Here is a 15,714-nt window from a genome sequence, read left to right on the forward strand (position 1 = left end):
CCTCTGCAGGCCTAACAAACCCTCCTCTACCTGGGTCGGTACCCAGCTTTCCTTAAACAGGTGACAGAAACAGTTGTCCAGCACTCCCAGACACGGAGCATCTTAGGAAATGGGTATAGTTAATGCAAACTTTATTTATAAAAGACTCTTAAATTAGTTGTCTCATGCCATGCATTCATACAGAATACAGTGTCCCTTCAGGGCTACAGGAGAAGAGCTCACAACTCAGAAGGAACTATTAAAGTTTCTAATGGCTGAAAGCTAGGAAAAAATTAGGACAATTTTACAAATGAGCCATCAAAACAAAACAAAAAAGATATGGAACCTAGTCTGCGCTGAGGGAGCAGCTGTTTCAAAGTCTGTACACTAACCTAACTCGCAGTCAAGTCTTCTAGAAGCAGCACCGACGGGGAGAAGCAGAGCCTGTGCAGACGTGAACCACTACCGCTCTTTCCCCATCTGCTGTCTGATACATACAACCAGTTTGTGGACATGAGGCCTGCAGTGGCCACTTCACACTATAGGACTTCTAGATTAGTAAACTAAAGCTGCAGAGTGCTGAGGGATGGGCAGCTTCATTTACGACTGCTCTTTATTCTCTCCAGTCTCTTTTTCAAGTCATCAATGTTAGTTGTAGAGGAGGAGGAGGTCATGGTTCCTGCAGAGTGGCTCTGGTTGGAATCCAGGTCTGAGTGCTGGTGTTGCTCTCGGGACTCCCGCAGCTGCGAGAGCTTGCTGTGGAGCATGTCTGTGGAAGAGGCAACTGGAGGAATTGCTGGTTTGGAGAGCAAAGAGGTCAGTGGAGGCCGGTCATCCTGCTGTTGAGAGAAGACAGAGAGACACTACCTCAGTCCAAGATTCAACTCTGCCACAGTGTATACAAGGTCAAGCTACTTTGCTGTGGGCCAGCCTGTCCCTGACCTGCTCTCCATCCCCACAGAAAGAAAGGAGCAGTACCTTTGTGTTGTCAAGACCACACCGTTGTCGGAGAATTTTTAGCCTTTCCAGGTAGACGGATGGTCCCACTTCTTCTCCATTTGTGTTCCCTATAGAGGACACTGTGCTTGTGGGGGTGGGCACACATGTGACTTCCATCTGAGGGGAGATGCCTGGAGAGAAAAATGAAGGAAACACATGTCCATATCCACATATCCCAACTTCCAAACTGCAATGGCCAATCTGCTACTAAAGATAACCACTAATTTCTAGGGCTTAGTGGCACAGCACATGGTTAGCATACACAAGTCCCTAGCAACAACAAAACAAATTTTAAGGTCCTAAATGTCTTCACTATACTTGAAAACTAAAAAATCCACAAGGACTACCTGGCATTAGCGATACAGGCTGGTCTCAAATATACAACCTAAACTTTGTTAGAACTTCAAGAATTGATACAAAAGGGCTGTGCTGAAACCCTAGTTATGTGAAGGATTGTGTACCAAGAATCACAGGGCTGACGTGGGCAACTGGAAACCCCCAAGATAGTTCTAAGTATATGATGAGTACCCAACTAAAAAATGAGCATTATGTTTGGGTTGGATGACACAACAGAGGAAGATTTTTCAAATCTATAGAGAACAACAAGGAGCTCAAAGGATAGGTACTACCCAGTGAGATTCTTTGAGAAGAACAACAATTCATCTCAGTTCCTACATTTCTAACAGGGAACAGTCATAAAATGCAACATTTAAAAGACCTAATTTAGCCAGGGTAGCGGTGGAGCATGCCTTTAATCCCAGCACTCAAAAGGCAGAGCCAGGAGGATCTCTTGTGAGCTCAAGGCCAGCCTGGTCTACAGAGCGAGATCCAGGACAGGCACCAAAACTACTGTCTAGAAAAACCAAAAAAGACCTAAGATACATGGCTGGGGAGATGGCTCAGTAGATAAAGTGCTTGACATGTAAGTATGAAGACTGGAGTTTGAATCACCAGAACTCAAATAAATGCTGGTGGCTAGTACCCACTTGAAACTCAACATGCAGGAGGCAGAGATAGGAGATTCCTGGAGCAAGCTGGCTAGATAGAATAGCTGAATTGGTGAGCTCCAAGTTCAAGTAAGAGGCCCTGATTCAATTTATAAAATGGAAAACAATGAGCGGCAGAAGACATTCAACATCATTCCTGGGATTCCACAAGCTCCTGCACTGGAACACATGCCCACACACATACACACAGGCATACACATGCAACTAACAGAAAAACACAAACAAATCTAACCTGGGGCTGGGATATGGCTTAGTGCTAGAGACAAGAGTGCTTATCTCAGAGAAACGGCTCAGCCGGAACACTCACTGCTCTTCTAGAGGACCCAGATTTGAATCCCAGCACCCACATATCAGCTCACAAATGTACTCCAGTTCCAGAGTATTTGATACCCGTCCTTTTCTGGCCTCTGAGGGCACTGCACCCAAGTGGGTGCACAGACATACAGACATACAGACAAAACAGCAATATGCAAAATAAAAATAATTTTTTTTTAAAAGTGCTTGTGTCACATTAAAAGCACAGCAAACTGGCAAAAACTTGCAGAAAATGTGCTGTTTAGGATACAAGTATCAACCAAATGTTGAACATCACCAGAAACAATTTTGGAAATAGGAAAAGGAAGCCTTCCTGTGGCCAGGCAAACCACTGGTCTACCTGATGTTCTGTTTGCCACCCTTGCAGGAGGACTTTAAACCAGTTGGAGAGTGGTAATTTATGGTGTCAAACCCAACTGGCTGGGAAAGCAGTGTCACTGAGAGCTTGAGCTGAGTGAGACAGATGCAGAGAGAGCCTAAACTACACACGGTGCACACTTTTGACAGGCACCAAACTCTAGGATGAAATATGTGGAAAGCTTTACTGAACTTTGAAAAAGGGAAACACAGGGTACCTTCACAATTCTGTAGCTGGGTCTGCCTTTTGCAGCTCGGTCTGTCTTTGGTTTATAGTTGTGATCAATATTTTTTTTAAAACTAAAACCTCCTGCCTTCCTTTTGTCTCTAGATTCTGTAAGTGGTAATTTTCAGAATGATCATTTTGGGATAGTAGTATTTCAGTCTAAATTTAGGATATGCACTCATTCTAACCATCCCTAAAATAACTACAGAATACCAACTTTGTTCTAGACAACAAAATAGATAAAAACCTTCTCAAGCAGATCTTTTCTTTTCTTTTTTTTTCCAGAGCTGAGGACTGAACCACTGAGCTAAATCTCCAACCCCAGATCTTTTCTTTCTTTCCTTCTTTCTTTCTTTCTGATAGGTCTCATGTAACTCAGGATGGCCTCTATGTATCCAAGGACGACCATTAACTTCTGATCCTCCTGGATTATAGGCATGCATTACCATGTCCAGTTAATGGGTGCTGGAGATTGATCCCAATTATTTGTGCATGCTAGGCAAGCACTCTACCAACTGAACTATATCTTCAGTACCTCCCCTGTGGATTTTAAATATTAACTGAGAGGGAAAGACACCAAACAAATAATAGATACTATATCATATATCATAGTGAAGCTTTCCACACATTTCATTCTACAGTTTGGTGCCTGTCAAAAGTGTGCACTGCAAATGATAAAGGGCTGAGAAAGAAGTCAGAGAAACGTCACTCTTTACAACAGCCACACATGATATCAAATATCTTGGGGTTACTCTAACTAAACAAGTGAAGGACCTGTATGATAAGAACTTTAAGTCCTTGAAGAAAGAAATTGAAGAGGATATCAGAAAGGGGTAAGATTTCCCATGCTCATGGATAGGTAGGATTAACATAGCAAAAATGACAATCTTACCAAAAACAATCTACACATTCAATGCAATCCCCATCAAAATCCCAACACAGGGCTGGAGAGATGGCTCAGAGGTTAAGAGCACTGACTGCTCTTCCAGAGGTCCTGAGTTCAATTCCCAGCAACCACATGGTGGCTCATAACCGTCTGTAATGAGGTCTGGTGCCCTCTTCTGGCCTGCAGGGATATGTGCAGATAGAACACTGTATACATAATAAATAAATAAATCTTAAAAAAAAAAAAATCCCAACACAACACTTCACAGACTTGGAAAAAACAATACTCAACTTCATATGGAAAAATAGACACTGAGAGCAACAATTAATTAATTAATTAATTATTGGGACCTCTTGAAACTGAGAAGCTTTTGTGGGGCAAAAGACACAGTCAATAAGAAAAAAAGACAGCCTAAAGAATGAAAAAAGATCTCCACCAACCCCACATCTGACAGAGGACTGATCTCCAAAGTATATAAAGAACTCAAGAAACTAGACGTCCAAATACTGAACAATCCAATTAAAAAATGGGCTATAGAGCTAAACAGAGAATTCTCAAAAGAAGAATCTCAAAAGGCTGAAAGACATTTAAGGAAATGCTCAATGTCCTTAGTCATCAGAGAAATGCAAATCAAAACGACTCTGAGATACCACCTTACACCTGTCAGAATGGCTAAGATCAAAAACACTAATGACCGTCAATGTTGGAGAGGATGTGGAGCAAAGGGAACACTCCTCTATGATCTACCTCAAGACCCAGCCATACCACTCTTGGGCATATTACCTAAGGAATGCTCAATCATACCACAAGGACACATGCTCAACTATGTTCACAGCAGCACTATTTGTAATAGCCAGAACCTGGAAACAACCTAGATGCCCGTCAACTGAAGAATGGATAAAAAAAAAACAAAACAACAACAACAACAACAACAAAAAAAATGTGGTAAATATACACAATGGGTACTACCCAGCAGAAAAAAACAACAACATCATGAAATTTGCAGGAAAATGGATGGAACTAGAAAATATAATCCCGAGAGAGGTAATCTAGACTCAGAAGGACAAACACGGTATGTACTCACATAGATATAAAGAAAAGGACCATCAGACTGCAATCCACAGATCCAGGGAGCCTACCTAGTGGGGGGGACCCTAGGATGACTGTGGCTGATAGTAAGTTTTGGTTTTACCTAATCACTGGGCAAGCTTTAATAAAATGTTTCACTGTTAGAGTAAGAATTTGTACTGTATCAAGTTGATGAAAGAAAATACTGGCCATACTTTCAGGAGGGGAGGCTAAAATCTTTTTAGACTATGGATTAGCATATAGAAAAATGTCTGCCGTAAATCAAACAGTGAAGGAAAAGATGAATAGAAATCTCACTTACACAACTTAAGTAAAACATAGCTCTCTGAACTGTTGAAGATAGGTCTCTTCCATATCCCAGAGTATAGTCAATATTTATATGTATAATTCAGCTATCATTTGGCTTAAAAGGGCTTATTGGGAAATGTTATCATTTTACTATTTTTTACAGAGAAAATATTTTACTGTTAAAATAACCCTGGACTTTTAAATTATAACCTGTTTAAAAAAAAAGGGAGGGAGAGGAAAATGCTGCATTTACCACCAAGTACACAGCACTGTCACATGGCTCCTGCCCCTCCTGCGCTTTCCGTAGCAGGCCTTCAGTCCACATCTGGCAGAAGTATTGTCTGACTGAGGCAGATGGAGCAGTCCGAGTTTCTGTGAGGTTAATAATTCAAAGCAGTAGCTAGCGCTCCCGGACATCCAGTGGGGAAATGATTGCTAAGGAGTTTGTGTGCAGACCAGGCTTTCTGTACACTAGAAGCCAACAGACGAAGCAGGGAGCCAACCACAGCAGTCAGGCAGTAGGACAAACACTTCCTAACCGCTTTAAATGGCAACAGTGCTGACTAGGTGAGCGATCCACAAAGGAGTTCATGAGCTAACAACAGTGAAAAGGAGAACACAAAACACTCATCACTGCACACAGTGTGCTAAAATCACAAGCACATCTGGAATAATAAAAGTGCGCCAGATACATTGGCATGAACCTGTAATTCCAGCTATTTGAGAAGCTGAGGCAGGATTCCTTGGAACCTAGGATTGGAAGTTTGAGGCCGGCCTGAGTGACACAGTGAGAATCATTAAAAAAATAATAAAAAAATTTAAAAAGTGGGGGTTAGTGAAGAACATTTACAAAGCTAAACAAAATTGTACAGTACTGATATAGAGGATATATGTACCTCAACCCCTACTTTTTTTTTTTTTTTTTTTTTTGCCAGAGCTGAGGACCGAACCCAGGGCCTTAAGTCCCAACCCCCGAGTGTTCCTCAATAAATAAAATTAAGAGTCCAAAAATAAACAGACAGCTCTATGGACTATTAGTTTTCCACAAGGGACCACTTAAAGCCACAGTGAAGTTCAGCAAGATTTAAAAGTTCCATCAAGCAAGGGAAAAAGAAGGGGCTGGCAGCTACCAAGAGTGCTTCTCAGTATCCAAGAGGACCTGCATGAAGGTGGAGGCAGGAAAACACCTTCAGGCATTAGTCACAGGAATCCTCCAGGGAGCTGTCCAGTCCAAGTGTCTCAGACCCCAGGGTTAGTGCTGTACCGCTGCCACAGCCAAGGGCTAAGGTTCCCAAACCTGAAGACTGTGTGAGGCCATCATAAGAGGTGGTCACTTATTGCTTCTTCACTGCTGCCAAATACTAAGGGAAATGAAGAGTTGCTGGAGCGTGAAGAGGAAGAGACCAAATGTTCTCCTCTGGCCTCCTGCTGGGGCTTTAACTCAGGTCTTCAAGCTTGCAGGATTCTTACCCACTGAGCCATCTTGCCAGCTTCTTTCTTTTTTCCCCATTCTCTCCCTTGCTTCCCACCTCTTCTGGTTTTGTTTTTGGACAACATTTCACTATGAAGCCCAAGACAGCCTCAAACTCAGGGATGCTCTTGCCCCAGCCTCCTAGTGCTGTAATTAGAGGCATTTGCTACCATGCCTGGCTTCCAGTAGTTTCTTAAATGTAAACAGGTCCTATGTTTGTTCCTCTTCATGGCCCTGTTCAGTCTGGACCCTTCCTTATATCTACAATAAACCCTCTCCTCAACTGTAAAAAAAAAAGTGTGCACCGTGTGTAGTTTAGGCTCTCTCTGCATCTGTCTCACTCAGCTCAAGCTCTCAGTGACACTGCTTTCCCAGCCAGTTGGGTTTGACACCATAAATTACCACTCTCCAACTGGTTTAAAGTCCTCCTGCAAGGGTGGCAAACAGAACATTAGGTAACAGTAGATATATGTTAGAAGTGGTAAATGTGCTGTGCTGTGTGTGTGTGTGGGGGTACCCTTTAATCGCAGCACCCAGGGACAGAGCAGGAAGACCTTTGTGGGTCAGAAGGCTAATTTGATCTACATATTGGACTTGGGGGTGGGGGGCTGCTATTTGAGAGGGTGAAAAACAGGCTTACCAGTTTTCAGCAACTCACTGAGATCACAGTATATAAACAAGATCTGAACAAGAGCAAGGAATTGGCCAACGGGCTCTCTTAGTAGCAATAGTTCCATATATATAAAGTTATATATCAGCATTATATCAGTGGCAGAGTGTATGTGTAGCATGCACGGCCCTGGCTTCAATCCCCACAAAAAAACAGCAGAATGACAAAGCAGTGCTAAGGCCCTAAGGCATGCCTATGTGTCTGTGTTTCAGAAACAGCGAGGGGGTTGGCGGGTTGGAGAGCGGTAGATGAGGTGTCAGAAGTAGCAGAGGATCAGACAACTCAGGACAGCAAGAGGTTTTTGCCTTCTGGAATATAGCTGGCAACTCCTGATGCTCTGTGTGGAAATGAGCACAGAAAGATGGAGGTGGGAGTGGGAGAACACCAGCAGGGCCCTCTGCTGCAGTGCAGCTAAAAGAGATTACTGTTTCCAAGGAAATGGAGTGGAAGGTAAGAAGAGGTGTGAGTGGATCCTGCACATGGTTTGCAGGGAGAGCCCAAGACTTTCCTGGCAGAGGAGGAGCATACTAAAACCTTTAGTGTTCACCAAACCAAGATGAAGTTGGTATGAATAAGAATACCAGTGGCATATGTGGCTTGCAACTACTTTAGCCTATTTCTGGAAGGAGACCAGGAAACCACACCTGTCGAGGAGGGGATGCGGCCTTTGCCTTCTCTTTCCATCTCAATTACCCGAAGGCCTCTCTCAACATAACTCTGAAAGAATTGTGAGGAGTTTTTCAGGAAAGGTTCAATGTCAGCATCTGAATATTTCTTCTTATATTCATATAACTCTGCTAAGCCCTGGTGAGAAAGAAGAAGGAAGAGGTGGGGACAGATGTAAGTTAGTGTTTCTTTTCCACAAAGCAGACCACCACCTACTTCATTTAACTCCTTCCACTCCCTCTTTTCTCCTCACTTACTCCATCCATCCCTCCTTCTGGTTTTTTGCAGACAAGGTCTTGGCCCAGAACTTCCTATGTAGATCAGATTGGCCTCAAAATTAGACCCATATTTTTTTTATTTAAATAACATTTTTTTCATTTGTTTTACATACCAACCACATTGAACCCTCCTCTTCCCCCCTTCCCCATCCACTCTTCCTTTGTCTCCACTGAGAAACAGGCAGTACGCCCATAGTTCTTAAATTGTACTGGTGCCCAAAAAGAAAATTTAAAGATTTTTAGACCTTCAACAGGGGCTACCAAATACACTATCATTTATTCTATCAAATGAGATAGCTCTTCAGAGAACATAGTATATTCTATTTCTTTCTCAAGGCATTCAAACTTGATCATTTCACATACTCCACATTTTCATACTCCCAAGACAGATATTTATCTATTTGAAGACTTACATCAACCATGACAGCCAGGGCTTTATTGTGATGCTGAAAGTCTGAGTGAAACATTTCATCTTGTAACCATTCAGCTGTGTGCCACAACATCTGCCTTTTTGTTCATTTTTGCTTTTTTGAGTCCTCCTATACAGTTCAGGCTAGTCTCAAACTTGCAATCGCCCATCTCAGTTTTCCAAGTGCTGTAACTGCTACGTGCTACGGCATCCAGTCTTCGGCCTAATTAACCCTTTCATTCTCACCTCTTTAGTGTTCTCTTTAGATCCAATCTTCTTAAAAATCTCAGCTAAGAAATCATTTACTTTGGCCTTTGATGATTTTTCATCCTAATAAATTAAAAACACAAAGAACTGGTTAGAATTGAATTACTGGAACCAGATGAGAGGGTGGACACTAACAGAAAATACTTCAGAGTATGGGCCTTACTGGTATGGTTCTACTGGTTCAGGAAGCCCAGAGCTGCACTTCACAGCAGCAACACCGAGTACTGTGTTATGAGTGCTTCCAGTCTGAGGGTTCACCTCAGCTTTGAGGACGAGCTGGTCCACTCCTCCCCGGTTAGGTAGAGCTCACAGTGGACTTACCTAGTGATACAGAAGTCTTTCTTGGAGATCAAAAAGCTTGTGTTCACTACTCCAGTGTTTTGATATTTTTAGGTAAAAATGGTTATAGCAGCAAACCAAGAGACTGACCACTCCAATCCCTAATATTTCCCTGTGGGAATCAGAACACTCACTATTCGAGAAGCTCCCTTTTCTGTTTCCTTATCAGACTTGCTCCCAGTCTGGTCCATACTGTGCTTCATCATCCGACACAGGTGCGCCTCCAGCTCAGATTCATTCTTATTGTCAATCATTGTAAGGTGGTCTAGGATCTGAGGGAGACAGCATATTCAAATGCCAGCAATGACCCTTCCAGGATATTCTCTCTAAGACTAAGTGCTTTTCTCACCCACCTTAGGTCCTTTTAGTTTGCATAATGTATGCAGAAGGGTCTTTAGAGTCCTGATAGGAAATTCACTTTTGCATTGCTTCAGTTTCTCTTTGGGAAAGACCTTCATGAAAATGTGGATGTCCACAGCTTGACATTTGAGTCTTCAGCTGTTCAATGTATTCATCACGTGGAGTAGTAAAATTCCACTTTAGCACCTGAGGGAAAAAACAGGAAGGCAGTGAGTGTGAGCAGTTCAGCTGAAACAGGGCTCAGAGAGGCACCTGGGACAGCTGACAGACCCAACCTAACGTGATAATTTTTTTTGAGACAGGGTCTTGCCATTTAGTACTGACTGACCTGGCACTGAACATGGAGAATAGGCTGGTGTTGGAACTCACAGTCATCCTCCTGTCTTAAGAATGTTAAGGTCCTGGCATGTTACTTTTTTTAAAGTTTCCTTTTCTTTTACTCTTTATTTTTATGTATGGGCGTTTTGATTGTATGTATATGTCTGTACACAATATTCACGCCTGGTGCCTCTGGAGGGCATAAGAGGGTACTGGATTTCTGGGAATTGAACCCCAGTCCTCTGGACGAGCAGCCAGTGCTCTTAATCACTGAGTCATCTCTCCAGCTCTTTGTTGCTTACTTTTCTGGAGACTGTGTGTTGCTCTTTAGAGCAGGTTGGCCTGCTGCTTTAAGCCTTCCAAATACTGGGTTATAAGCATGTATCATCATGCTTGGCTCTAAGATACTTTTTAGTTAAGTAAAATTCATTTGTAATTAAATATGAATACAAAATATAGCCCAAGGTGTGATACTTCTGGAAGCTTAATGATCCTGGAACTCTTATAAGAAAAACGATTTTGAGCAAGTCTTAATATTAAAAAAAAAATGTTGCTGAGCATTGTTTGCTTGTTTTTTAATTCCAGCACTAGGAAAGCAGTGGCAAGCCTGGTCTGGTCTGTTTTAGCAATTTCCAGGCCAGCCAGGGCTACAAAGTGAAACTTGTCAATAATAATAATAAAAAATGATGATAATGATGATGATGATGATGATGAAGGGCTCTCTAACACACCCGAGCATGGCAAACATAGTACCAACAGGTTTTGCCCTTTACCCTTCTCTCTCCCTTTGCTAAAAACCATTAGGTTACTTTCCTAAAGCTAGCCTCCAAGGTCTATTCCCTTATTTGGCTACTGATTCATTCCTGAGACAAAACACCAAGGTCCAACAACCAGAATTCATTATTTGGCTAACCTGTGCAATCAGGACTTCCCAACTCACACTAGAATGGACTCCCCCCTTTTTCTGCTAAAAGACCCATTTCTGCAAAAAACACCCACTGCTGCTGCTGCTTGCTGTCTGCCTCTGACCAATCCAGAGGATCCAGAGGCAGTCTCCCTGACTGTCTCTCTGGGGTAAGAAATCTCCCATGTACTGAGCACTTGGTGCCTGGCTGTGTCCTGTACCAACTCCAGGGGGACCAACCCCTTCAAATAATAAAAACAAACAAACAAACAAACAAACAAATAAATAAATGCTATAAGTGTGTGACATGACAATTTTGGCATTATTGTAACAGAGGAAAAAAATGTACCAAAATTTAAAAAAAAACATATATACCACTTAAGGAATTTAGTAGATATAATCACTTATGCAACAAAGACCTGCATTCAAAGGTATTTTTTTTAAACTTGATTTCATTTTTTAAAATTATATGTATGTATATCTCTATGTGGGTATATGTCTATGGAGGTAGAGACATCAGATTTCATGGAGCTGGAATTACAGGTGTTTGTCATCCACCTGACATAGTGCTGGATATCAAACTTGGGTCCTGTACAAGAGTACTATGTGCAATCTCTTCAGCCTCTGACACATGCTCATGACAGTAGCTCATAATAAAAAGATTAGAAGTAATCAAAATATGTGTGTGCATGAGCGAAAGTGTACATGTAAACACATGCTTCCCCCCCCCCAAATAAATAAGTAATTTTTTGTTTGTTTTTGAGACAGGATCTCTCTATGTAGACCTGAAACTCAAGATCTACCAATATGGCACTTCCTTAGAAAATTGGGAATCCATCTCCCCCAAGACCCAGCTATAGCACTCTTGGGCATATACCCAAGGAATGCTCAATCATACCACAAGGGCATTTGCTCAGCTATGTTCATATCAGCATTGTTTGTAATAGCCAGATCCTGGAAACAACCTAGATGCCCTTCAACTGAAGAATGGATAAAGAAAATATGGTACATATACACAATGGAGTACTACTCAGCAGAGAAAAACAATGACATCATGAGGTTTGCAGGCAAATGGATGGATCTAGAAAAAAATCATCCTGAGTGAGGTAACCCAGACTCAGAAGGACAACCATGGTATGTACTCACTCATAGGAGGATACTAGATGTAAAACAAAGATGACTAGACTGGTACACAACTCCAGGGAGGCTACCTAGAAAACGGGACCCTAGGAAAGACCCAGGGATCACCCAATGACAGAGAAATGGATGAGATCTACATGAACAACCTGGACGACAGTGGAAGTAATGAAGGGCAAGGTTTGAGGGAAAGAGAACTTAGGGGAGCAGGAGATCCCAGCTGGATCAAGAACAGAAAGGGAGAACAAGACCATGATAAATAATAACAGACCATGATAAATGAAGACCACATGAGAACAGGAAGAAGCAAAGTGCTGGAGAGGTCCCCAGAAATCCACAATGATACATCCACTGTAGACTGCTGGCAATGGTCGAGAGAAGGCCTGATCTGACCTAGTCTGGTGATCAGATGGCCAAACACCCTAACTGTCGTGCTGGAACTCTCATCCAATAACTGATGGAAGTGGATGCAGAGATCCTCAGCCAGGCCCCAGGTGGAGCTCCAGGAGTCCAATTGTCGATAAAGAGGAGGGACTGTAAGAGTGTGAATTGTTGAGATCAAGATTGGAAAAGCACAGGGACAAATAGCCAAACTAATAGAAACACATGAATTATGAACCAAAAGCTGTGGAGCCCCCAACTGGATCAGGCCCTCTGGATAAGTGAGACAACTGAATAGCTTGAACTGTTTGGGAGGCACCCAGGCAGTGGGACCTGGACCTGTCCTTAGTGCATGAGCTGGCTGTTTGGAACCTTGGGCTTACACAGGGACACTTTGCTCAGCCTGGAAGGAGGGGACTGGACCTGCCTGTACTAAATCTACCAGGTTGAGCTGAATCCCCAGAGGAGTCTTGGCCCTGGAGGAGATGGGAATGGAGGGGAGGGGCTGGGGGAGGGTGGGGGTGGGGGCAGGAGTGGGGAGGACAGGGGAACCCATGGCTGATATGTAAAATTAAAACACAAATATAATAAAAAATAATAATAATTAAAAAAGAAAAGAAAAAAGATCTACCTGATGGGATTAAAGGAAGGAGTAGATAAAATCAAAATACATTGCATGAAATTTTCAAAGAACCAATATAAATAGATAGACAGACAGACAACAATTTTAATAAGAAACCTGTTTAGGGCCAGCAAGATGACTTAGTGGGTAAAGGTGCTTGCCTTCAGACCCAATGACTTGAATCTCTGGGATACATATGGTGGGAAGAAAGAAGTGACTCCTACACGCGTGGTGGCAAACACCTTTAATCCCAGCACTCAGAAGGCAGAGGTAGGCAGATCTCTCTAAGTTCGAGGCCAGCCTGGTCTACAGAGTTAGTTCCAGAACAGCCAGAGCTATATAGTGAGACCCTATCTCAAACAAAACAAAAAAACAAACAAACAAAAAAGAAGTGATTTTTAAAATTTTTGCCATGCTGGCTAAGTGTGGTGGTAGAAGGCAGGCAGACAGATCTAGCTTGATGTACAAAGCTAGTTCCAGGCCAATTAGGGCTACATAGTGAGAATCTGTCTTAAAATAAAATGTCTACTAGGGCATTGTACATACTAGGTAAGTGCTTCATCACTGAACTACATTTATAGCCCCTCAAAAACAGCTGAATAGCCGGGCAGTGGTGGTGCATGTATGTCTGTAATCCCAGCACTCGGGAGGCAGAGGTAGGTGGATCTCTGTGAGTTTGAGGCCAGCCTGGTCTACAGAGCTAGTTCAGGACAGGCTCCAAAACTACTGAGAAACCCTGTCTTGAAAAACCGAAAAACAAAACAAAAAAACAAACAAAAAACCCAGCTGAATAGTATACATGGTTATTACCAAATCTGCATTTCGTACATTACAAGGATTAAAACAGCAGTCCACTAGTATGTACAGTTGATGATAATCAATGAATACTAATTTTTTTATGTTTATAAAGTATTAAAAGACTACTATACCACCTTTCTATTTAGAGGAGCAACAGGCTCTGTTCTTTAATTCTCACTTAAGGAATTACTTCTTGCTGGGTGGTGTTGGTGTACACCTTTACTCCCGATACTGGGGAGGCAGAGGAAGGCGGATCTCTGGGAGTTCAAGGCCAGCTTGGTCTACATAGTGAGTACCACACAGCTAGTGGTACAAACAGACCTTGGGTAGAAAAAAAAGAACAAAAACAAAGAAAAAAAAAAAAAAAACCAAAAATAAAACATCATTAACAACAACAACAACAAAAGGAATTACTTTTCTTTTAAAGTAATCCTAGAGAAATAATAAGATAATTTATAAAGAAAATAATCAATTATTAGCTACAATTTGAACTCCAAACTAACCATTTCTGGTTTTGTTTTGAGATAAGCTCTTGCTAAGTAACTTTAGGTCTTGAACTTTACAAACTTGTCGCTTCAGCCCTTCAGTGTTGGGGTTATAGGAATATGCTACCAAGCCCATATTAGGGGGTAAAAAAAAACTACTTTTTTTTCCTTTTTCTTTTCCACTTTTTTTTAAAAATGCACACGAAGTTAGAATTTAAACCATTTTATTTTAATTATTTTTTCCAGTATTTTTTAAAATATTTATTTATTTATTATGTGTACAGAAGAGGGCACCAGATCTCATTACAGGTGGTTGTGAGCCACCATGTGGTTGCTGGGAATTGAACTGAGGACCTCTGGAAGAGCACTAGGTGCTCTTAACCTCTGAGCCATATCTCCAGGCCCTTTCCACCCCTTTTTTAAAAAAAAAAAAAATATTGTTTTGTTTTGGTTTTTTGAGGCAAGGTTTCTCTTGTAGTTTTGGTGCCTGTCCTGGATCTCACTCTGTAGACCAGGCTGGCCTCGAACTCACAGAGATCCACCTGGCTCAGCCTCTCAAGTGCTGATATTAAAGGCATGCACCACCATTGCCTGGATTTTTTATTTTTTAATTTATTATTATTATTTTTTAAGTTTTTATTTTATTTATATTATATATTTTTGTTTTTTTTGAGACAGGGTTTCTGTGTAGCTTTGCGCCTTTTCCTGGAACTCACTTGGTAGTCCAGGCTGGCCTCGAACTAACAGAGATCCGCATGGCTCTGCCTCCCTAGTGCTGGGATTAAAGGCGTGTGCCACCACCGCCTGGCCTATTTTTATTTTTAAAGATAGCACCTCACTATATACCCTGGCTGGCCTGCTATGTAGACCAGGCTAGCCTCAAACTCAAAGGCTTGCATTTAAATTCATAGAGATCTGCCTATCTCTCCTTGCATTAAAAATGTATTCCATCACTTCGAGCCTGAAAAACATTTTTTTGTTCATTTGTTTGTTTTGAGATAGGGTTTCTCTATGTAGCCCTGGCTGGCCTCGAACTTACAGAGATCTGCCTGCCTCTGCTTCCCAAGTGCCGGGATTAAAGGCTTGTGCAATCATCACCCTGCCTGAAAACCTTTTTGATTTTAAAAAGATAAAAACAAGTAAAAACTCTCAAAGATTCTTATCTCTTCTTACCTTTAATCCTTTTTCATCTCTCATCCTTTGCTCCTTCCCATTTGGAACAATAATAAAAATGGGTCCAGACTTGTCGTCATCTTCCTTTAAGGTGGTTTTGCTTGGCACTTTCTTCCCTTGTACACTCTACAACCAGAGTTAAGAGAGTATCAGTTAGTTAGGCACTATGATGAATACAGGCTGCTGCCTATCAAAAGAGCATTACGCTGGGCGGTGGTGGCGTACGCCTTTAATCCCAGCACTCGGAGGCAGAGGCAGGCGGATCTTTGTGAATTAGAGGCCAGCCTGGT

General features: G+C 42.0%; 1 protein-coding gene across 1 annotated transcript in view; it reads right to left on the reverse strand.

Annotated features, from left to right (window-relative positions):
- Nucleotides 1–114: 114 nt before the first annotated feature.
- The window catches only part of Ckap5 (cytoskeleton associated protein 5), a 98,654-nt gene continuing 83,054 nt past the window's right edge, over nucleotides 115–15,714 (reverse strand). Inside the window, 8 exon segments of the mRNA XM_036184572.1 lie at nucleotides 115–818; nucleotides 958–1,109; nucleotides 7,932–8,091; nucleotides 8,887–8,970; nucleotides 9,381–9,518; nucleotides 9,600–9,720; nucleotides 9,722–9,792; nucleotides 15,425–15,550. Coding sequence (XP_036040465.1) covers nucleotides 576–818; nucleotides 958–1,109; nucleotides 7,932–8,091; nucleotides 8,887–8,970; nucleotides 9,381–9,518; nucleotides 9,600–9,720; nucleotides 9,722–9,792; nucleotides 15,425–15,550 — 1,095 coding nt within the window. The 3' untranslated portion in view covers nucleotides 115–575.

The sequence above is a fragment of the Onychomys torridus genome, chromosome 4 (genome assembly GCF_903995425.1).
Source record: "Onychomys torridus chromosome 4, mOncTor1.1, whole genome shotgun sequence".
In the NCBI taxonomy this organism is placed as follows: domain Eukaryota; kingdom Metazoa; phylum Chordata; class Mammalia; order Rodentia; family Cricetidae; genus Onychomys; species Onychomys torridus.